Source organism: Engraulis encrasicolus, chromosome 19, assembly GCF_034702125.1.
Source record: "Engraulis encrasicolus isolate BLACKSEA-1 chromosome 19, IST_EnEncr_1.0, whole genome shotgun sequence".
In the NCBI taxonomy this organism is placed as follows: Eukaryota; Metazoa; Chordata; class Actinopteri; order Clupeiformes; family Engraulidae; genus Engraulis; species Engraulis encrasicolus.
Window position 1 is genome coordinate 38363554 of NC_085875.1, and position 25067 is coordinate 38388620.

The following is a 25067-nucleotide window of genomic DNA, read 5'->3' on the forward strand; positions in this document are numbered from 1 at the left end:
TTGTAGAGTCACACACACACACACACACACACACACACACACACACACACACACACACACACACACACACACACACACACACACACACACACACACACACACACACACACAACTGACCATTTAAGAGTTCAGTTGACTCCCCATACCAATGGGCTGCTATTCTTCTGAAGGTTAAAGGTGATTGACCTGTAAACTTATGAAGTACACTTTCTGTGGGCATTAATCTGAATTACTGAACGTGTGTGTGTGTGAGAGAGAGAGAGAGAGACACACACGTTGCGCAGTAGGGAACTACTCTGGCAATGACTTGAAACTAAACAGATGTATGCAATTGTACAGTAATTGCGTCGCTTCTGGGAGGTTATTGCTATTTTAAGGTCCTAAAGCTAGAGATTTCAGCATATCCTTTGAATGGAGGAAATTTGTTGGTACACATTTTCATCATTGCATTTTATTATATAAAAACACCAATAGGGATATTTAATATGAACTGTAGCCAAGCCAACTGTTGTTGGGATATGTCCACAAATGTCTAGGGCAGAGCAGATTAGACACAACCAGGTGAAGTAAAATTGCCTTGCTAGACTCAGCCATTTTCTCCTCTGCACCTTACAGACTAGTCTTTCAAATATCAGTGGTAAATATAACTTTACGGATATTTTCTACTTTAAGAAAAGAAAATGTTTTTCTATTGTTGCCCCAGACTGAATTGGATTTATAAAATTTAGGTTTTCACAATATTATGTCATGCAAAAATGTGTTTAATGTTCACATGTACAAATCAGCCGAAATTGTGACGTAATGCAAGTGAAGACAGAAAGCTAGTGGTTTAATACATTGTTGGAAGTAGGTTTTTGTAATGAGTCTCAGCCAGGTGGTATTGTTTTAAAGAAGCACAGTTCCACAAACGTCCGCTGGGGACAGTAGGTTTTGTTACATGTGATCTTTTTTCCTGTCTGGGCGAGGATTAGTTTTATTTATTTTTTTAAGAGAAAAAAGGTTAAGAATGTTCATTCTCAGCAACATGCTGTCTCAGTGGTTAAATGGAACCTGAACTCATTTTATTCTAACTCTTTCGACCAATTGTCAGTGTGTGCAGTACTTGTGCCTTTGTCAACAACAGGACATAGGAGGTCTTTTCAAATTCCACACAGGACAAAAATGTGTTTTTCCCCATTTAATAAAAAGATGGTCTGCCATGGCTGAAGGTCTGTGATGCGACAGCATGGAAGACAGTGCTGAAACAAGCAGGACTGCGTTGTGGCAGAAAGTCACATGAAGAACACACTCAGGATTTCAAACATAAGCCTTTATATACAGAGCACTGAAAGCTCACAGATGCATATAAGCTATTTGTGGTTTATAAATGCCTTATAACATCTCTATGCACGACATATGAAGTTTGTATCTGTTACAGTGTAAACTTACTTCATCTAAGCAACAATATACCCCTCCAGATTCTTTTGAATGAAACGGACCTGAGTCCCTTAAGACGTGCTGCCATCACAGACCGAAAGAAACCAAATCCAACCCCAAAACACTTAAATGTACAATATCTATGTGAAGCAAAAAAAACTTTTTTCCAATAAGTTTTATAATATGTACACCGAGCATCTCATTCGAACCCCTACCCCAATCCCATTTTATCATTACCAGGAAAAGAAAAAAATAAAAGTTACAAATAAACACCATACAATCTAGAAAGGAGGAGGGGGACAAGCCACCAAGTTGACGGACCAAGGAGGAAGGGGTATGTTACAAAGCTGGTGGAGAGACAAACCTGGTTTTGGTTTTAAAGTAGGAGCCAAGGATTTTGCACCATGCTGTCTTGACTGCATCATGATCGCTCCTTGCAAAGTCAAGATGGAAAAACCATGGAAGTGGCATGGGGTACGGGAAAAAAAAGAAATGACTCCTATCTGGCCCAGGTATCCACACCTGTTGAAGGAGGAGCCTATGTAATTGGTTGCTGTGGTGGCCATGGTTACTGTACTAACATGTGTACAGTTAGCTCTGTGTGGTGTGGCAACCTGTCCCTGTTTTACCTGATTGTCCCTGGTTTTTAGTCCCTGGTCTGTCCTGGAGAGGGGGGATCATAGTACTATTCCCTGGACAATGAATGGAGGACTTATAAGCAAAAAAAAAAAAAGTTGGTTGGGGTCAAAATGTCTAAGTTCTTTGTCTGACCGAAGTGGCAAACCCTACCTCTGTGTCAAATTAACCAAGTTCCCCGTTTACCCAGCTTTGTACCATGACCCCCCAGGGAGAGAGGGAGGGAGGGAGGAGTGCGGGTGCTGGGCCAAACATAACAGGCATTCTGATACCACAAGGTCAAAGGGGAGAAGGGTCAAGGGCAGTGTGTGGACGGAGGAAAGGGTGAGATGGCTTGGTCAGGGGGATTGCCACATGGCCCAAAGCGTTCCCACATGCATTTATAACCGTTGTGGTTGGACGAAGTCACAAAACAATACTACAGGAATAAACAGGCAAACAAACAAAGAATGGGATCAACTGCATGTGGTCAACAACAGTGAATAAACAATGGGTTTAAACGTGTTTTTTGTTTTTCAGGGATTTTTTTCCAAAGTGACTGTAAAGCCTTCATAAACACATGATCACTTCTCCAACCATAATGCAAACATTTTCAGTTGCTCACAAACACATTTCCTGTGTATCTTAACCAGTTTATTTCACATGATGTATTTATTTACGTCAAGTACACTTGTGGAGCAACCTTAACCAAAGAACGGAAAAATGGTGCAGAAATGAAGGGCACTTTGTACAGTGACAAGGACAAAGGTCCCGAACTTGTGTGACAGCTTCAACTTTAAGTGACAGAAGCAAGCATGAAAACCTTTTCCAAAATGACTGCCCCTGACAAGGCAAAACACAGTAACCATGTGACGATTTCAACTGAGAAAAATGCACCGGACGTTGTCATACAAGCATGTTATGGATATAATAATGGAAATGCTGTAACCAGAATGGCATTATGATCCAAGTCATAATGTATTAGGCCTACTGAAGGCTGTGTGTAATGCAGCATGGTAGTACTACGTTAGTAAAGTGAGGTGTCAGAGGGTGAGTATTTTCCACTCAGTGTTGACAAAATGTGTAGTTACTGCCTTGGGCTTTGTAGGACAGTCTTGTAGTAGTCCTGACTAAGATAACTGTTGTGGCCAACAGAGTCCCTGGCACACAGATGAGAAAGCATTCAATTACAACCGGCAAACTGGTCATGTACTGTATGATGGAAAGCCTTAAGCAAATTTGACACAAAGGATGTGATGATTTAAAATCTTTTTGAAGTCGTGACAGGAAATGCTCAGGTAATAACCCACCCTGATGACCAGAGCTCTTACCTAGTTAATTCTGTCTGTAAATCTGTACTTTTCTCATCCAATTCTACAATACATACACTCATTCTACAAATGCCACAAGAGCAGGAGAGGGAGAATGGCAATTATTGTTTGCATGTGTAAGTGTACAAAACAACCTGCAAAACAACATCCCCATCATATCTACCGTATTATCCATGGTTACCAGGGCTGCACCATCACAATTTCGGTAGCAGTTGCCAATGCTAAATCATTCATTCAGGGCTATGAGTAGCCTAACAGGACCTAGCAGAGCGGAAATGCAAAATGGTGAAATGGGTGGGGCAATTAGGTGGATATGATATGAAGCCTAAGTCACATCCCTCCAATGGGACCCAAGATCCAAAAACCAACCAATGAGGGTTGAAGGAAATACCTTTTCTTGACTGATTTTTGCTGATCCTTTTTAACCTACAGTGGGTCCCACAGAGACATGGCTTAGGCTCCATATACTGACTTGTGTTTTTATTACACTAGGCCAGATGAACTGGAGTATTTGGGTACAACTTGGCTTTCTCCCTGAGTGTGTGTGTGTGTGTGTGTGTGTGTGTGTGTGTGTGTGTGTGTGTGTGTGTGTGTGTGTGTGTGTGTGTGAGAGAGAGAGAGAGAGAGAGAGAGAGAGAGAGAGAGAGAGAGAGAGAGAGAGAGAGAGAGAGAGAGAGAGAGAGAGAGATAACAGGGAAGCCAACAGGGGGGCAGATAAAGAGGACAGCTGCCCCGGGCCCAAGGATAGAGGGGGCCCAAAATTGGGTTGCCATTACATATGTATTGGGTGGGGGCCTCTTTCAGATGACTTTGTCCTGGGCCCAGCCGAAGCTGTCAGCAACCCTCTGTGGGAATGTATGAATGGTAGTACTACAACCACACTTTAAACCTCTTTCACCTAATTTTGTAGGCCTATATCTCCTACCTAAAGTGTGTTGTAGAAGGTTGTTCGCACATGCTAAAAGTGTGGGAACAGGAAAGAACTATCCAGGGTAGCTACTGTACGTAGGACCATACAGGAAAATAACAGACTGAGCTCTTTCTTCGCTTCTTGCGCTTGGCGTCCGAAAAGCATCTGTGATGGCATCGCAGTGTTGGCTGAGTTTAGCTTGGCACACACTTGTTCTATCTACACCAACTGAAAACACAGAAAGAAAGAAAGAAAGAATAAAAAAACATAGGAAGCCCTATTAAGGCCTTTGCACGATAAGAAATACAGTAAGTTATTTTAAGTAGAGTATACCTCACCAACGATAGGACTGACGTTTTGGAGTAGACAGAAATGATCCACCATGCTGACTGGAAAAGGTGCGTACCGTACATGAGTGATCTCAAACAAAGGTTCGAACGTGTTAGAATAATAATAGGAGTATTAGCGACAACAATAGTGACCCGCTTTAAGAGATCTACATGTTTTGGATCAAACAAACATTTTTCAACTTGAAACGCCAAAGAGTCAATGTTGGCAACATGGCTCCACAATCTCCAGAGAAAGAAAAAAGATGGCCTCCAACACCTGAGGAGCTTACTTGGTGTTACCATTTCTCATGATATCTTGTGTCCACGGCAACTCCTTTGCATCATGTGACCATCTGGTTCAAACCTGACCATGTTTTTTTCTTCTCTTTTCTTTTCTTTTGATTTGCTTGTTTTTCAGCGCCCACAATGGTATATCAGTGCTTATCTGAGACGAGCCAGGGGTTCGAACTCTGTGTGAACGGCTCCTGACCTTTCAGAAAACCTACCCACCCTTCCCCCTGAGTGCCTATTGACCTGTAAAAGTGGTGCAGCAGCTACAATCAAACTACCAGTGTTACGACCCAACTCCATCCCCTAAAAGCCCTGCAATAACATCCACCCACCCCAGCCCACCCCACCACTCCTTCCCCTCACCCCTCATCCCTTATACCTGGATACACTCTGCCCTCTAGGTCATGTATAGGTGGTTGTATATTTACGAATGTTTCCGCAACTGAGGAGTGTCAGCTATGTGGCAATAATGATGATGACGGTGATGATAAAAGATGGTGATGGTGAGGGCTGTGAGGAAGGTGTGGGCTATGAAAGCTACTGCCAAATAAGCCCTTCAGTGCTAGCTGACAGGGGAAGAAAGGGAGGGGAGTAGAGTGGGGATGGGGGTGGGGGGGTGGTGGAGGCAGACGGGCGTTGTGTTTGCTCCTAAGGGTTTTTTTTGTATGCTTAAAAAGATGTAAGTGCATCATTGGACGGCTCGGCTCCGGGCAGCACCGGAGCAGAAAAAAAGACAGCCCACTGGGGTGTATGGTCCTTCTCCCGTCCTCTCTCTCTCTTTCTCCCTCTTTCTATCTTTTTTCATCCATCTCTTTCCATTTGTCTTATACCCCTTCTTCTTCATAATCATTCTTATATCAGCATCTCAACCCCCCCCTCCACTCACATCCTGCTTCCATTTTCTCTGCTGTGATCTTTTCCTTTTTTCCCTCCGATGTCTTTTTTGTTCTTCCTCCTCCTCTCCATCCGTCCCTCATCCCCCCTCCCGCCCACCCCACTTCCCCCATGTCAACCCACTGTCCATGGTGCTCCTGGCATGACCCGTGATCCTGGTGCGGTTCCGCCGTTTAGTTCCTCTTCCTGGTCTGCTCCTCCTGTTGCTCCGCCCCCTGGGCGGGGAAAGCGTGGTTAACAAGGTTTCTGTGATTGGCCGCTGCGTTGTACAGCTTGTAGAGCGCCTGCAAGAGAGATGCAGTAAACACACACTCTCGTTGGCTTACAGTCCACGTCATTCAGTTTGACAAATGTATCCATTTCCTGTTACACTCAGCTGCTACTAACGTAATTTAATTTTGTTTCTTTTTTTGCTTTTAACATAATTGTTTGAATGATATTCAAAAATGCCTTTTTTAACATTTAAAATGTTGACCTTTATATTAAAGGAAGGTCCCGTTGAGATATAACAATCTCTTCTACCAGGCCATTGTAATTCAAGTAGTGTCTGATGTTTTAAGAGTCACTCCAAGACAGAGGTAAGGGGTCATTTCTCGTGAAATCAGACACTTTGGGACCCGACCGACACAGATTTCAATCATACTTGCTGTGCCTGTTAAGTAGCAAGGTAGCACCCCAGAACTGTTTTTTTGTGTGAATCTGACACCAATAATAAGGGAGAAACAGACTAGCAAAGGTTTACATATGAGGGTAGGACACTATGCATTCAGCCTTGATGTGTAAGTCACAAAAAGATGTCTGAGGTGTTGTTTGAAAGCTCTTTTCTGGCTCTATAAATTACACACACAGCATGGAATACAATAACCTTCAGAATATGAATTATGATACAGTGAAAATTTAAAAATTGAACATAAAAAAACTCATATTTTAAAATGGCCAGTTCCTTGTCTAAACAGCCTGCAATGTTATGAACAACACCTGAAATGCTGGTGTTTGGTTCTTTATTCATTTCAGAGATAATGGGACTCAAAAATATGGCATCATACAAATAACCTAGTAATAATATGGTAATACCATAGTAATATCACATGACAGCATGTCTATCGGAATATGTGAAGGATGGAGATGGGATGAGGATGCAGGAAGTTCAGTCTCACCTCTCCAGTGTTCGCCATACATTCCTCAACACATGCTAGCCACTAACTGCCATCATATACAGCTACAACATACACTTTGATGCTTGAACATTCAGAAAATTCCTTTACTGAGCTTATTCTTTCAACCCTGCCTTCTCTGAATGTTGAAAATGGTCTAGCTTCCACTGTGTCCATTGACAATGGGCAGAAGCTGTGTAGTTTTTGAGTACCTGGAATAGGGACCGATGAGGGTGCAGGGCCCACCGGGAAAATGCCCGTTATGCCAGATGGCCAGTCCAGTCCTGTCCCTGACACTACTCTATTACTACTTCATTACAACTCCTTTCGACTTTTATGTCCCATTATCTCTGAAATGAATAAAGAACCAAACACCCAATTTTCAGGTGTTGTTTATGACCTTACAGGCTATATTTAGACAAGAAACGGGCCATTTTAAAATACAAGTTTTTTATATTCAATTTTTAATTTTTCAATGTATCATAATTCATATTCTGAAGGTTGTTGTTTTCCATGCTGCCTGTGTAATTTGTAGAGCCAGAAAAGAGCTTTCAAACAACACCTCAGACATTTTTGTGACTTACACTGACTGATATAATCAAGGCTGAATGTATAGTGTCCTACCCTCATATGTAAACCTTTGCTAGTCTGTTTCTCCCTTAATATTGATGTCAGATTCACACAAATGCAGTTCTGGGGTGCTACCTTGCTACTAAACAGGCACAGCAAGTATGATTGAAATCTGTGTCGGTCGGGTCCCAAAGTGTCTGATTTCACGTGAAATGACCCTAAGGTAGAGGTAATTCACAAAAAAAAGAATTATGAATACCCTATGGTCAAGAGAAAAAAATGGACATCTACAACGCTACAAAAGTACCCAGTTTTGTAGCATACAATAGCATACCCAACCAATGCCTCCCGATGTCGGATTACGAAGGGCAGAGTTGATGAACCGCTCCTGGGGACTCACCTCGTTTGTGCTTCCCTACAGGGGCAGAAAGCAGAGGACACACACTCACTCAGCACCACCAGAAATACATTACATTACATTATATTGCACTCAGAGATGTCAATAGTAAAAGTAAAAGTACAAAAAGAAACACAGTTTCCTTCCAACACAAGTGACTTATCTGAGTAACCAGTAGATCCGTGTACTTGTCTTAAGATCAGCTAACTCCAGCCCGCACTGGTTGGATCAAGTTTGTGCTGGGTCCTTGTTAGGTTTTTAGTGTTTTTCAGCAACAACACAGTCTAGCTATCTCATTAGGTACAATGGAGTTAATGGTGTAACAGTTATGTAATCTCGTGTGCTAGTATTGTACTTACATCACAAATTTACCTTTACTTTTGACTCCTCTGATTACATTACATTACGTCACTTAGCTGACTCTTTTATCCAAAGTGTCTTACAGTTATTTACAGGGTATCAGGGTTACAGTGCCTGGAGCAACGTGTGATTAGGTCATCGCCCATGGGCACGCCAGCCATGGATAGAGGTGTAGGGAGATGTAAGTATCGGGTTCAAACCTGCAATGACAGCGGCGTGCTTCACTATTATTGGATTATTAGTAGAACTACTGAATCTGTGACACAAGCAAGGACCACTAGAGGGCGAAATTGAACTACCTTGGAGGAGGTCCGCTCTCTCTGCCACTGCATCAGTATTCCCAACCAGGGGGCGTTGAGAAGAAATGGGGGGCATTAGTCTACTTTATTTTTTAATAGTAAGGGTGTTGGTAGGCTTATGATGAGGTCCAGGGAACATATATTTTTAAAAAACCTTGAGAACCACTGGAGTTGAATATTCCCAACCCCTTCCCTTCCTCTTCCCCCTCCCATCCCCTCCCCTCGCCTCCCACTCACCTGGTCCCACAGAGCCCCAGCCACCTGGTCGATGACGGCGCCCAGCTCGCGGTACTCGCCCGAGTAGCGTATGTAGGCCCAGGTGCAGAGGGTGATGAGCGCCAGGCCCAGCACCATGTTGCAGACGCTGGCGATCACGTCCACGCCCACGAAGCCTGTGATGCCCGCCGCCACGTACATGACGAAGATGACCACGAAGAGGGTGGCTGGCGTGCGTGCGGCGTGGAAGATGTTCTTGCTGTCGTTGTGCTTGACGTACTGTGTGAAGAGCTCGTCCACCTAAATGAATGCAGGAACGAATGAATGTTTTTATTTCACATTCTCAGTTCTTATATTATTACGTTACACATACACGTAGCTGACATGACAACAGCTTAGTTTCACGCAATGCATTCTGGTTAAGTCCGTTAATATAGTTTAGAACATTGAGGTTCAACACACGTGTATTTAATTAAAGAAAATAACTCAAATTGCTTTATTTGTCTGATGCAAAATGCAAAATGAGACATTCAATATTACCTCGGCCTCCAGCTGTTGCAGGTAGCGCCGGCTGAACTCCTCGCCACCCATCTTCTTCACGCCGCGGAAGACGGCCAGCGCCTCCTGCCGGATCTCGCCATGCCGTGCCTGCAGCTCAGTCGGCGCCAGGAAAGGCCGATCGCCGCCACTCACCTGGCCAGGGGAGGAACCGAAGGTCAAAAGGTCAAAAGCAGTTATAGTCAAAGGTTAAGATCCTTTATCAACTTCATGTTCTCTGAAAAGGTGTATGGATGGAGTGATGAAGCGATGGATGGGTAGCTCACCTCCTCCATCTTCTTGCTGTACAAGTCTTTAGCTGCTGCTACAGCGGCCAAGTTGTTCGCTTCAGCTGTTGCCTGCAGAGTAAAAAAAAAACACAAACAGCAGACGCGTGACACGAATGCAAACAAATCAAGTCTATTTTAAGACAACACCCACTCTCTTTCCTCTTGTTGACATGCACACAGAAACAGGATAAGCTGAAGGTACCTGCAGCATTGACTTGGGATGTGGCAGTTCTTCCCCCTGATAGATTTTTATGTATGCCTGAAACAAAAAACGATATAAAGAAACATTAATTAAATACATTATAAAAACATATATTCAACAAAATATATAAACATATACCTTAAACATATATATAAACATAATTTATCATTAGTCATTGCCCTGATGTGAACAAAATCTCAAGGCTTAAAGTGTACTGGTTTACTAAACCTATATTCTATGTAATCTTATGTTTCTAACAATCGCCCTAATAGTAATAGCATATATACAGTACAGTACTGTACAAAAACATACAATACAATGATAATAATGAAACATTCCTCCTTTTGTGGAAGGGCATGGATACTGAAGCCTGTCGCACAGGCATGTTGAGGGGGTTCAGTACATTCAATTCCATCTAGACCTTGGTGTGACCATATACATATAGAAATGTCTATGATATGTCAAAGCAGAGGTGTCAATTCCGAGTTCACAAAGTTTTTTCCTTCAGGTTCCACTATCTGACCAACCTGCCTCGAGATGAAATTCGTGGCATGGGCACTTACATGGCATGGACACTAGCCTTTTCTGAACCTGGGATGGACAAGTATAGTCTGTGGATATGCCAGGCCAGCCAAGGCCAGTGGTGTTGACGTTGCGGACCTCACCTTAAAGTACTCGAGAAGGCCTCGGCAGGTGATGTTGCTGCCGTTGATCTCCTTGACGTCCAGGTTGCGGGGACTCAGCAGCCAGGGCACCAGCACACGCAGGTGGTTGGTGAACTCGGGGTCGATCTCTGCAAGGTCAGGGCAGGGTAATGTGGGGCAGGGTGGGTGGGGCAGGGTAGGGGAAGAGTAGGGCATTGTAGGGGAGGGTAGGGCATTGAAGGGTAGGGTAATGCATTGTAGAGTACGTTAATGCATTTTAGAAAAGGGCATTGTAGGTTAGGGTCAGGATTGGGCATTGCAGGTTAGGGTCGGGTAGGGCATTGTAAGGCATTGCAGGTTAGGGTCGGGTAGGGCATTGTAAACACATTGTATGGTAGGGTCGGTTAGGGCATTGTAAGGCATTATAGATTAGGGTAGGGCATTGTAGAGTTGGAAGGTAGATCAGGACAAGAGACAGAGAGCACAGCACACAGGTCAAAAAGCATTGTCCTCCACAGTCCTGGCTGTGCTAACATTAACACATCCAAGTGACACATTCCCACTGGCTATGTTTACATGACATTTTTAATTCCGAATGAATAATTCCAAATTAAATAGTTCAGCCGACTTTACTTTGATCTTTCATTTAATTCTGAATTGTGAAGAGTTTACATGACGTTTTAAAAACAGAAATAAGCTTTATTCAGAATCAAAATGAGAATTCTGAATTAAAGGTGTCATGTAAACAAGGCATTCAGTCAGTAGCAATCTCTCTATCACATCAGAGAGATACAAGGTGTCATAAAAGGTAGCCCAACCATGTACATACAGGATGGAGCTTTTTTTGCCATGTTCACAAAGATTAAATTGAATTACACGATGACAATGTGTTTATAAAGAATTACAGTTTACACACGTACATACACAGTAATAATGTGGTGTCAATATTTAGGTCGACTTATAAAAACCCAGATAGATCATTTACAACACTGTGGAGAATCAATTCAGTCTAATAGTGGAGTGAAATGTCGATGTAAAATTCTACAGGTGGCCAGTGTAATTTACATGATTTTGAGTAGAATTAGGTCAGAAAATGTTAAACTGACCAAAGAGTGAACTCTTTGAGAGTTATATTACTAACGCTGCTTTTTAATTTTTTTTACTGTGTATCAGCGGTTTGTTCTAAAATCGTGTAAGCACCTCGAAGTCTGCCGTCAAAGTTAGGGTTGGTGGCCACCTTGAGGCCCGGGTGTGGCATGAGGAAGCAGGAGATGTTGGTGAAGCAGGAGTGGATGTGTTTCCGCACGTTCTGCAGCTCTTCATGTTGGTTCTCTGAGATCTAAGGAAAGCCAATGGGCAACCGTGATGAGCAGATAATATCAGAAGCTCTCTGAACAGGAGAAGACTTGATATCACGTAAATGCAGAGCTCTGTGCAGAAATGTAGCACTGTACATAAAGATATATACTGTAGCTCTTACAGATATGTATATAAAATATATTATAGACGTTCTGAATAGTAGAAGACTTAGGTAACACTATTTAAATGCAGAGCCATGTGCCTAAATGGTTGCATCAGTTCCCTCTGTTGGACATTTAAGAGAATGTCTCATGTTACTCTAAAGCAAAATACTTCAAATATAAATACTGGGAAGCACAATACTCAAATATTTCACAAAGACTTTTAAATAACCATTCCAAAATTGTTCATGAGGCTCATCTAGCTGTAGCCTAACAGAGCGGAAAGCACCTCAGAATTGCCTTCCCGCTCCCCCATAGACTATAATAGCAACCCCTCAGGCCGGATTAACGCAAAGGCTACAGTAGATATGGCTTCTGCCTAGGAGCCTCCCCTTGCCAGGCGGCCCCTGATTTGCCAAAAGGGTGGTTGTAACAATAACGACAAGATGGTGGTATTGTCATATTCCTCTGCTGTGTGGAGTAGTAGAGTTCTAAATCTTGTCAAAACCCCTTTCCACAGTTTGGGGCCATGTTATCCTTCATTCCTGCCTTGAAATTATGATGCCGTTTATGTGATCTTAACACAGAATTTTCCATCTACAGGTGCCTACAGCAATGTTAATCCAGCTTTGCATACAACTACTTAGTGTTGCATTAAAACGTGTCCGACGCTACAAGCAACTCCTCTTGATGACGTGATAATTGGAGATTGCTTACTTTCAGCCTCTTTTCGAGGAATTTCATCCCCCCTTCTTGTCCATAGGTGAACTCGTACGGAAAGCTCCAGTCCCGCACCAGGAATATCATGGACTGAAACATAATAGAAACATTATTTTGACATTTGGCTAGGCATGTTGGCAAATCTTTGTTATAAAAAAACTTGAAATTCCTTGAAGTCAAATGCAAGTGAAGATATATAGACAACCAAAGGCCATATTAACTACGGCTAATATACTAATTACGGCTAACCATACACATGCAGCATATAGGCCTACTACAGAAAAAAACTTTGCGACCTATTTCTCAAACTAAATCATTCAGATCATAGAATGTAACAGGAGTAAATGGTTTCCTGCATAACTGGGATTTTTGTTTAAAATGATGTAGCGTCAGTATGTTAGACGACAGCCCTGAAGCTTTATTATCAATCTAATGAGATTTACATGCTTGAGTTGACAGGACAGAATGACTTTTTACTCTTGAGGGGAAAGAATGAAATACTGAGAGCAAAGTTATTTCCCAAAGGAGAGTGATTGAGTGAGTGAGTGAGTGAGTGAGTGATTGAGTGAGTGAGTGAGTACCTGGAATGGTTTCAGGAATGTTTCTTCCATGGCTAGTCTGCCATACTCGGTGAAAAGCTGCAGGAAAGCAGAGAAAAGCAAACAATAAAAAACAATGAAACAAAGTAGACCTGTGTGTGTGTGTAATATTAAAGCATAGTGTGTGTGTGTGTGTGTGTGTGTGTGTGTGTGTGTGTGTGTGTGTGTGTGTGTGTGTGTGTGTGTGTGTGTGTGTGTGTGTGTGTGTCTTTGTCTGTGTGTGTGTGTGTGTGTGTGTGTGTGTGTGTGTGTGTGTGTGTGTGTGTGTGTGTGTGTGTGTGTGTGTGTGTGTGTGTGAGAGCGAGAGAGAGAAACAGAGAGAAATAGAAGTCCCCACAAAGCGTGCATGCGCGTGTGCGTGCATACGTGCTTGTGCACACTTGTGTGTGTGAGTGTGTGTGTGTGTGTGTGTGTGTGTGTGTGTGTGTGTGTGTGTGTGTGTGTGTGTGTGTGTGTGTGTGTGTGTGTGTGTGTGTGTGTGTGTGTGTATGTGTGTGTGTGTGTGTGTGTGTGTGTGTGTGTGTGTGTGTGTGTGTGTGTGTGTGTGTGTGTGTGTGTGTGCATGTTCAGCACTCCCTCACCTGTAGGTGCTGCAGGTCATCCTCCTGGATATTCTGGGAGATGTTGTACACCTAAAGAGAGCAATCAGCAAAGACAACTCAACCATTACCACTGATGACAGCTGTTAGTTTATAGTGGTTGGTAAATTATTCTTAATTTCGTATTTTAATCAGTTATTACACTGATGCTTAGACTATGAACTTGGCACAAACAGTCATAAATATGGATTAGACACTCCACCCATTTGCATTAGGCTTTCCATTGCTAGACACCCAGTCATATTTTTGAATGGTTGTGCAACACTCTCTCAATTCCCCCTGGGACAGGAGAAATCCGTATTCACCTCTTAACACTTCCTCCTACAATGATGTAAAAATCGTCATTTTGCATCATTGTAGGAGGAAGTGTAAGAGAGGTGGTTTTCTGTTGAGACTACAAGCCTTTTACTCACCCTTTCAACCCCGCCCATAGGGTTGGACCTATTGCGCTAACAGACCTATCACAGATCAGTGTGCCAGTGCTTTTGAAATCACTGGCATTGAGGCTCCTGGCTGTGGTCTGTGGAACTTGAGCATTGCAATGCATTATGGGGATTGTTGTCACAAATCCACAAGCACTAAAAAGTCATTTTCTGCCTTTTCTCGGCTAAGAAGGCACCAAATTAGAAATTTATGCTACTATTCTACTACTACATATATGACCCACTTTCAATACATATTCATGTCTCCACCGGTGGAATGCCCCTTCAAGTAACCCAGTGCCCTACCGTTAGGTCACGGCAGGGTCATGAACCTATGCCTTTAGCCTTTAAATTATTCTTACATAAAACATGGGGGCTATTAGCAGAATATTTCAATATGTACAGATGGGCATTAGCACAGCAGGGCAGAACCACTTTATATTATACCAAACAAAAAAAAGCACAACATGAGCTAGACAGGGTCCTTAGTGGGTCTTTATCCTTGATAAACGATGGCAGGAAGGCTAGAAATCTGGGGAAAACACTATAATGGTGTATTAAAACACTCTAATACTGTTTTGGTATTTAGACTGATCTGTATGCAGACTCGCTGACAGCTTTCACTGGGCCCAGGACAAAATCTACCAAAAGGGCCCCCGTTTCAATAGAGGACCCCCTCTCTCCCTGGGCCTGGACAACTGACCCATTTGTGGTCCCACAACTCCCCGTTGGTGAGCCTGACAGTATGCAAGAGCGGAAGGGCTTGCTTGATGGCATGACAAGCTAGTTCCTAGCATATACAGTAGATGTGTGCTTCCATTCTAGATAGAGCCAGTGAAAACAGATATTGCAAGTAACGCTGCCTATGATGGTCATGAAGGGAGTCCATATGGGCACGGAACGGATGGCCTTAGCCATTTGTAAGCTTCCCTTCAATTTTCATTTCCCTGCTTGTTATTTCTGTGTCTGATATTCTTGGCCGAGGCCTCCTCGATGGCGTGCCATCATGGAGTGGTGTTGAGCGTTAAATGAAATCAAATGGTTTGAAACTTGAACTCAACTTAGTTCACATGAAGTTAAGTAGACCATGTGGTTACACTGTACGTTATTGTGCTGTACCTGCATGGAGCTGATCATGGTGCTGAGGGCGAAGACGGTGGCTGAGTCTCTGAGGGTGGACTGGCTGTCAAAGGTGCCCTGGGTGTCCATCAGGAGCACGGCAACCTGCAGAACCACAAACACACAGGGGTCACACAGGGGACACATGAGGGACACATGAACACACAAGACACATGGATACACATGAATACAGAGACATGGGCACGCAAGACATATGGACACACAGGAATAAAGGCGCACAAAGACACATGGACACACAGGCAGACACAGGGAGGGACTCACAGAGGTACAGGGACAAACAGGACACACAGGGACACAGTCACACAGAGGCAGGGTTACAAAGAGACACACAAGGACACACAAGACACATTGACACACAGGCACACAGGGACAAGACCAGTCAGCATTACCAGTACTGTGACACCTCTTGTTATGGTTTCCTGTTTAGTGTAGCTACACATATTGCATCAACATGTAATACTATGCTTGCACTGGTCCGAATGCTACTGAATGGAAAGTAAGAAAAGAATTATGCATGTGTGTGTGTGCATGAAAATAATTATGTGTGTGTGTGTGTGTGTGTGTGTGTGTGTGTGTGTGTGTGTGTGTGTGTGTGTGTGTGTGTGTGTGTGTGTGTGTGTGTGTGTGTGTGTGTGAGGGTGTGTGTGTGTGTGTGTGTGTGTGTGTGTGTGTGTGTGTGTGTGTGTGTGTGTGTGTGTGTCCTACCTTTGTCCCGTCTGGTTTATCCACTAGGAAGACCTCGCTCCAGATCTGGATGCCTGTGGTCTCTCTCTCCGATCCCCCCCTCCACGAGAAGCCTGTCAGGGGGTCCTCCGCATCACCCAGCCACTCCTCTGAGGCCTACACACACACACACACACACACACACACACACACACACACACACACACACACACACACACACACACACACACACACACACACACACACACACACACACACACACACACACACACACACACACACACACACACACACCTTGAGTTTCAGAAGATGACATACTCTAAAAATGTCTAAAATCTTCAGAGTCAGACCCTCTATCCCAACCCACTATCCTTATCTTCCAGAATTGATGCTGTTCTGTCACATATGACATCTTTCTCCTGTTTCACCAACATCAATGTCATAGTATTAATTATGACCCATCTGCAGTACTCTCATGATCGTTAAATCAAACAAAACCTTCACAAGGTCCCCGCTGTGCCCTGAATGACATACCTACCTACCTTACATAACAGCTATACATTATTCAGCAGATTGCCTTCATTTTGTCATATTGAATTGCCACAGGCCATTATCTCCTTAATAACAATAAATGAAGGTGGTGGAAGTAGCTTGAGTATTCAATTCAATAGGAAATAGTGACGATCCATGAAAGTCAACTGAACAGCCCCCCGAGTTTATTAGGGCACGCATACAAAGTATATCAAATATAACTACATAACTAATCTTAATTGATTAAATAATTAATGTAAGCAAATTTTATTGTACGAATTAATATCATTTAAGAATTAATATTGGCATATTTTAGATGATCAATTCCAATAAACTGCAGTACTGAACACGAACTCAGAGAACATCAACATGTAAAACATCTTTTAAAACAGTTTTCCAGTGATGATGTCAAGCATAACCTTGAAGATTCATAATTAATTGGATGGATTTGGTTATATTATGTTCATTCAGTTAGTGACCATGAAAGCACTTAAGGCAGGTTACTTCTTCACACATTGCCCTACAGCAATATCAAAGATTCAGGACATCAAACCAGTCTAGTCAGACAGTTTCAGCAGGCCTCCGGGTGCCCAGTAAAACCTTGGTTTTGGACAGGCTGGCTAGGCAGCAGCTCAGAACACATTTGCCGGCAGAAGGAGACGCGTCTGGCTGCAGCCTCCAGTCTCAGCCCCTAGTCTGCAGCCGCTGCACTATTGGACCCCCTCCACTATTTTGACAGGAAGAAGTGGTGGCTCAGGAAGCAAAGGTGTCGTATCATTACTCTGTGGACCTGGGTTCAAGTCTGACCTGAGGTCCTTTCCCCCAGTTCTTCCACCCTCTCTCTCTCCCACTCATTTCCTATCAACCTCTCTCACTGCCATGTCAATAAATGAAGGCATCAAAGGCCAAAAATATATTTTTTAAAAGAACATATTTGCCTTACCACCTACTGTACAGTTGATTTCACAATCTGACAGAATGTTTTAGATCGCAGCCTCTTTGTGCAGATGGGGTTGCCAGCAGGCCTATTCACTATTTTCTGAAAATCCTCAAGTACATCATAACAACATTGCTATGACATTACCCAGAGACTTGAGTAAAATATTAAGACATAGCCATTACAATTCTGGTGACAGTAAAGTTTTACCATAGGGTCTGCACAAAGGGGTTAAGCAGCACCAAGGAAGGACCAGTCTCCCTTTAACACTGGACAAAAATGAGGGTACCTTCAAAGGATGCATACACAGTCATTTATTAAATTTGGACAGTCTAGGTACCTTGCAACCACCAACCCCCTCAATTCAGACACAGTCTCCAATCTCCTGTGTTCCCTCGCACCTGTGCTATTTCTCCCTCTCCATTCCACACCTGTTCTGTTCCTGTTCCTCATCCAACCCTCAGCTGCAAGGACGAAATTTTGTTTTGAATGTGTGCATTCATCCCTGATATAATGTAGCGTCATCACACTATTTTTGGATGGTGAAAACTGCGGAACACCAAATCTCCCTATTGGAAAAGGGTGTGTCAGGGTTGACAGATGTGACGGATGAGTTCCAGCCCAATAAATGCTCAAAAACCTCCTGGAGGCGCTAAATCCCACCCAATTTGAACTGAATTCTATTTATTTCTATGGTTAAAGATCTACACAAAAACCCGCCCGATGCCTTTTGAACGCACAAATGGTGATCCTAAACAGCCCACTTGGGTGGGGAACCCCACTCCACCCAACATCATGTCCTTTACCTTCCTCCCTTTCACTGTATTAAGATGGTAGAAACGGCTTACCACCAAAGCTGTCTTTTGGAGAAAAAACACCCACAGGGCACAAAACCATGCCTTTCACCTTATTCCCTGACTGTGTTTATACATTACCTTCCTTGCTGACTGTTTTTACTCCCTGACTTTTTTTTTTTACAAAGCTGCAAAATGGCCTTTTTTGAAAAAGTGTGTGCATGTAGGGAGGGAAGTAGCACCACACACACACACACACACACACACACACACACACACACACACACACACACACACACACACACACACACACACACACACACACACACACACACACACACACACACACACACACACAGACACACACACACACCCCTGACACAGTGCTGCTTGCTCTCTCCTCGCTCACCTGGTTGTACATGTAGCGCAGCATGAAGTCCATGAGGAAGGACTTGCCCTTGCGGAAGGCTCCGGCCACAGAGATGGCCACCACCTCGCGGTCGCGCACCTCCTCGGCCAGCAGGAGGCGCCCCAGGGCCACCTCGTCCAGCTCAAAGGAGTGGTCGTCCTTCACCACCAGCACCTGCACCGGCCGCGCCTTCCCGTCGGGCTCGTCCTCCTCTGAGCTCCAGTCATAGATGCCCTTGTCTGTGAACGAGCCTGTAGCGGTGGGGACGGAGACACAGGCAATACATAAATGATATAGACATACGTACACACTTACATAGCCTACATATAGACAGCGGTGATTGTGAAAAAAAATCCTGAGCCTGAACTTTTTCCCCTGCTCTAACGACGACGACAAGATACTGCATAGTGAAGTAACGTAGGCCTATTTTGACACATTATTCAAACATTTAATAGCCTGTGTATGACCATTATTCAAGCCTGATAGTAGAAGAAAACCCTGAACCTGTATACACTTTCTGAGATAAGAATAACCTAATTGTTATCAATGTTTTTATTTTTGCAAACTCTGTCAAGCCTGAAATCAGGCATGGAGCCTGAATACTATCAGCCCTGTATAGACATATACACATCCATACATACATACATGCATACATGCATACATACACACATACATACCACGGCTCAACAGTAACTTTATCAATCACTGTGTGGTTATTCTGAGTCACTAGCCATTCCACTATTGTAATAGCCACAATTGTTTTTCTTAATCATGACACTGTTTATCTAACCCCAGATGATGAATTGTTAAAGCAAGATGAGTGCATAGCTTTCTACATGAAAAAAAATATAAACTTATAACTGAGCTTTTTATTGAACTTAAATATAAACAATTGATACACAAGGGACTAACAACAGAATATAGGCTACCCTCATATCATATGTATGTTATACCTAGGAATAAGCTACATACCAATGTGTTTCAGTGAAATTATTACCAGCCACAGCCAAGTTTTACCAGCATTTGGCCGGTTGGCAGGTGCCAATGTCAAGCCCTAATACAGTAAATTCATACTTGACCCATGCTGTGAATGAACAATTAATTATTCAAAAACATGACTTCATTACACTGTGTATATGTATTCATTATGTCCATGCATCTGATACACATACAGTTAACTGCAAACAAAACATTGTATTTCATTGCATTCTTGTTTTTTGAGAGAGAATTGAGGAATTCTTTGACAAAGTAGTATTACCGGTAATAGACAATCTCTACAAGGTTAACCTTGTTATTTCTAAAGCGAAAAACAATGAATAGGGCAGTGGATTTAAAAAAAGTGCTCATTATATGCTTGCTTTCCCACAGTTGTATTCATTATAACTCTACCATGAGAGCACACCAATCTCTTAGTACACTACTGTGCCCATTTCCTGTTCAGAAACACATCTGAAACCATTTCCTCTCAAAAGAGAGAGAGAGAGAGAGAGAGAGAGAGAGAGAGAGAGAGAGAGAGAGAGTGTGCTGCCATGTGATTACAGGACATCCCTCCTCCCTCCATCAAGCCATTAGTTATCGCCAACAAATACATCCATAACCCAATAACCTTACACGACCCAACCCCCCTCTCTGTAATAAGGGCCTAATTACGAAAGCCAGCATCCTATTGCATCCTACTGTAAAAGCTTAACTGACAAGCAAAACTGGATCAATAACAGATGGACACACACACACACAACTCACACACACAACTCACACACACACACACACACACACACACACACACACACACACACACACACACACACACACACACACACACACACACACACACACACACACACACACACACACACAGAGAGAGAGAGAGAGAGAGAGAGAGAGAGAGAGAGAGAGAGAGAGAGAGAGAGAGAGAGAGAGAGAGAGAGAGAGAGAGAGACACGAGCACTGAGTAACACATATCAGCTGCTACTGCTTCTGATAACAGTCTGTAAAGCCTGTAAGCATTGAAGACACAATGAGAGAATGTAAAGTGGGTGGGGTGGGGGGTTAGACAGCTGGGAAGGGGCATCGGCTTTTGGGGTAGAGTGAGTAAGGCATGGTGGGCTTTAGTCTATCTCTCTCTCTCTCTCTCTCTCTCTCTCTCTCTCTCTCTCTAAATATGCCCATGACTAGGCTGTGTTTTGGGTTACATCATGCCATAGTAAGGTTGGGGTGGGGAACGAAGACGGTGTCTTTGAGTGTGTGAATGTGTGTGAGAGTGTATGTAGGCCTATGTGTGTGAGAGAGTTTATGCATGTGTGTGAGAGAGTGTGTGCATGTGTGTGAGAGAGTGTGTGCATGTGTGTGAGAGAGTGTGTGCATGTGTGTGAGAGAATGTATGTGTGTGTGGGTACGCATGCGAGATTGCCGCTTTATAGAGAGATTAAAAACGTGTGTGTGTGTGTGTGTGTGTGTGTGTGTGTGTGTGTGTGTGTGTGTGTGTGTGTGTGTGTGTGTGTGTGTGTGTGTGCGTATGTGTGTGTGTGTGTGTGTGTGTGCGCGCACGTGTGCGTGCGTGCGTGCGTGAATGGGGATACATTTTCAGACAGCTATGCTGATTCAGTGAGCCATGTGTGTGCTGCTTAGCCAGTCACAGTATATGAAATAAAACTGATAAATCATTATAAAGACAACACTCAAAGAACTGACAAGTAGGACATGTAACATCGACCTACTGCTTATCACAAGTACAGTGAAAATGACAATGACCTCAGGGCCAGGGCATAGACAAGACAAGCCAGCCGCCCACTCCCTTTTTTCATGTATCACTAAATAATGGCCAGTCATTCCTCCCAAGGGCACCAGATTATTTTCACATTGGGAAGATCCATTCCAGCTGAAACCTTATCCCACACCAGACAACAGACAAACACGTTGGCATATGGCAATTCAGCTCACTGCCTAGCATTAATCTGTAACACAATTCATTTTACGGTCTCCTTTTTAGTGCTTAACTACATCAGTATGTGATATTACACTGTACCTAACCATAACCCTATAGGTACGCTGCAGGTACACAGTGTTGCAAGTCGTTACACACTTGTTACACTGCATCCAATTGATGTAACAGGGACAGTAGAATAAACTGTAAACCCATTCATTGCTAGTTGCTTTATTACTTTAGTTATTAGCTAATTAACTACAGCCATTGATACAAGACTCATCATTTGTCATCAATACCAACAGCTTAGAGGATGATGATGACTAAGCAGAATGTAGGCCTATCTCAATGTCTCCAAACCATCTTTTCCCTTAAAAATCCAAACTCATCCGCCAGCTATACTAGATGATTCCCACTACATTTCCCATAATGAGCTGAGGTAGGCTACTATGCCAATTTCATTTTTGTAATCTTCATGTCCAACGAGCTTGTGAAGACTTCTCTTACGAGACAATTACCCTTCACAACTAACCGATATCATCTGCACTAACTGTGTTGTGCTTGTGTAGTCTTTATATTCCACCACACTGTACAGCATGTTGTGTTGATTATGTCATCTTTTGTAAGTTGCTTTGGGTAAAATCATCTGCTATTAATGCAGGCCTACTGTTTATATGATGTGCATGTATCTGGACGGAGGACTGTTATGGCCTATTTCATTGCACCATGAGCATGTAATCTGTTCAGACTTGGCTCCTGTTAGATACGAATTTGCTGTTAGCAGAATGGCATCGACCAAGTCGCAATGTATGACTAAAGTCTCTATGTAAAGTTAGATTAGAGTAGTGCTTTAGTGCTATGGTAAGTCTTTTCAACGACGAGTATGGAGCTCCTTCCAATGGCGGAACGGTGTGTAGGCCTATTATGACGGTAGTAAGCATTTTGTGCAGAATACCCATCGCTTTGCTAAACAGACTCAACTACATCAGAACAACATTGCTGACATTACACACAGCCTTAACTAACATATCAAGACATGGTCATTACAATTTTGGTGACAGTGTGTTTATATGACATAAGCTCTGACAAAAATCCCAGATCTCGTTCGCTTGAGCCATCGAGGGAGGCAGAGACTGCTCCTAATTAAACTCTCGCTTGTTATTTAAAGATGATCTCCTCTGCACATCAGAGGGAAGAAAGAACAGCAAACTAGGAGCTGCCGTAAGAGGGAGGTGCACTGCCACATAACCCACAGGTGCACACAGAGTTGATACACAGATCCAGGGCTGCTGGCAGCTTTGGTCAGGACCAGGCCTCCTCACCAATACATACAATGGAATAATGAGGGCCCACTCTTCACTCTGGGCCTGGGACAACTAAAGTCCACAGGATTCTTATTGAAATATAAACAGCAAATTGTAATGCAGTACTGTCCTACCAAATGTCGTGTCTTGGATTCAAATTGAGCCTGAAATACATTTCCTCCCGAAAGACTCCCATTGTCAACGTGATGGCACACCACACCATAGCACACAGACAGTGCAGAAATGGCATTTACCTCAACCATGCAAGGGGGGTGGGGGTGACTGGCACCCCAAGGGAGTAGGGTGCCCAGGCTTACAGCAGGATACCTCAGCCACAGAGGAGGACGAGGGAAAGCATTGATTAGCCTACTCACTCTCCTCACTCACCTGACGGTACCAAGACTCGAACCGACAACCCAACAACCCCAACCAAAGTCACTTACTTACCCATGACTCCCTGAGGCTTCTATGCAGTGGTGTAGTCTACGTAGAACGCGGGTATACGGAGTATACCCACTTCTACATTTCAGGGATTTCAGTATACCCACTTAAAATTGATTGATCCATTGTTTTGAATAGCACAAATATATACAGTATACCCAATTAAAAACAAATATACAGTATACCCAGTTCAAAAAAGTAGACTACACCACTGCTTCTATGCCTTATGGCAAAACCTTTTTGTGAGTCACTGGGACATCCTCACATCTCTGCATATGTTTTAACCCGTTACACACTCACTGTAGGCTATGATCACAACCGTGGGTCCCTTAGCCTACAACCTAAAAATACGCTATAGACCTACATCAAGAAATTAGACAGCAGCGAGAAGGTTAACGCAGCACACAGGGTTGAGTAAATTATTCACATCCCAAATTCCAGACCGTGTTCCCATCTCGTGTCGATTGGGACACACAGGCATTTGACCTGCTCCAAACATACGGCGCGCGCGCGCACGCGCACAGCCGCACACCACACTCGCTCCTTTAATGATTATTGAGACGCAACCCAACGTCAGAACTACGTCTCCAGTAGTAGGCCTATGTAGGTCAGAATTGTTTATTCCCCCCGATCAATTAATAAGCAACCTACATTTGTTTTTGTTTCGATGTTTGTGTTCTTGTAAGTAGGCATAGCCTAAGCCTATGTTCCGTTTCGAATGTATCGCCTATGCCTTTCCTCTGCCTCTGAAAGGTAGCTCTATATAATAACGTTGCGTCTCTGATACCTTATGTGTAACGGCCAGGCCTATCCCGAACGGCATTGACTCCTTCACGTGCATTGGTCATGTGACTGTGAAACTGATGCAAAATGCTTTTGTGTTTTGGAAAATACGCTAGTAGTGCTGTTATTTTTTGTGAAAAGTTGGCTCATGATAGACGCTAATTTCGCCAGGAATGTTATTGATGCGCGCTGCCCTCTCCCTTCGCATTGGCCATATAAATTATAGCCTGCTGACCACTGTGGGCTTTGTCTAACAATGAAGTCACAAACATCAAAGGAATAAAACCAGCCATAGCTGTGTCCTGCAAGGATGTTTGCTTGTAGCCTATGCTATGTGGGCTATTTTGGTGAACGACATTCGGTGTGTTTATCGCAACAGTGACGAGGCGAAGCTGTCCATGCAAGGCCGACCCGTTGCGGTGGATGAACATAAGGGCGAGAATTCTTTCATACAGAATTAGGCTACCGATGAAAGACAACACGTCACTGTGGCATTATAATAAAATTGTTATTGTTTCCCTACGTCATGGGCGTGGAATGGTCTGGTATTAGCCTATATCAATGTGAGATTTGATACAGAATGTAGCAACTGCAGGCAACACACATCACATAGGCTAGGTGCGTCTCCCATCATCACGAAAAAACAGTCTACAGGCGGTCCTTCACGAAACGAGCACTTACCCCAGCTGTCCCTGTCTTTGCGATTCCTGGCCATTGTGTTGTTTTATGCCAATGTCCGTTGCTGTTTTAGGGGTGTATCTGTAGTGTAGTGAGATCCTGATCACCAATCATGAGGCAACGATTCTTCCAGATCACCACGAAAGATGCTCGTTCTTATCCTGAGGACGATGGGGCTTATTTCTCAT

The 25067-nt window shown here is 43.4% G+C and overlaps 1 protein-coding gene across 1 annotated transcript; it reads right to left on the reverse strand.

Annotated features, from left to right (window-relative positions):
- Positions 1 to 5939: 5939 nt before the first annotated feature.
- atl1 (atlastin GTPase 1) lies at positions 5940 to 25029 on the reverse strand. Its single transcript, XM_063224211.1, has 15 exons — positions 24883 to 25029; positions 18751 to 19001; positions 16101 to 16235; positions 15375 to 15479; positions 13816 to 13866; positions 13217 to 13273; positions 12633 to 12725; positions 11656 to 11794; positions 10477 to 10604; positions 9812 to 9868; positions 9607 to 9678; positions 9323 to 9475; positions 8804 to 9082; positions 7911 to 7925; positions 5940 to 6070 (listed from the first exon to the last, which is right to left on the reverse strand). The coding sequence occupies exons 1-15, from the start codon at positions 24914 to 24916 to the stop codon at positions 5960 to 5962; spliced, it is 1680 nt and encodes a 559-aa protein (XP_063080281.1). The 5' UTR covers positions 24917 to 25029; the 3' UTR covers positions 5940 to 5959.
- Between the last annotated feature and the right edge of the window lie 38 nt (positions 25030 to 25067).

What these genes read in the sequence shown, in the direction of transcription:
- atl1 (XM_063224211.1), bottom strand. Translation starts at nt 24,916, where the DNA reads ATGGCCAGGAATCGCAAAGACAGGGACAGCTGGG. An exon ending in ATGACCTGCAGCACCTACAG is followed by an intron (nt 13,274 to 13,815) that starts GTGAGGGAGTGC and finishes GCTTTCCTGCAG; the next exon opens with CTTTTCACCGAGTATGGCAG. An exon ending in TGCAACAGCTGGAGGCCGAG is followed by an intron (nt 9,083 to 9,322) that starts GTAATATTGAAT and finishes GCATTCATTTAG; the next exon opens with GTGGACGAGCTCTTCACACA.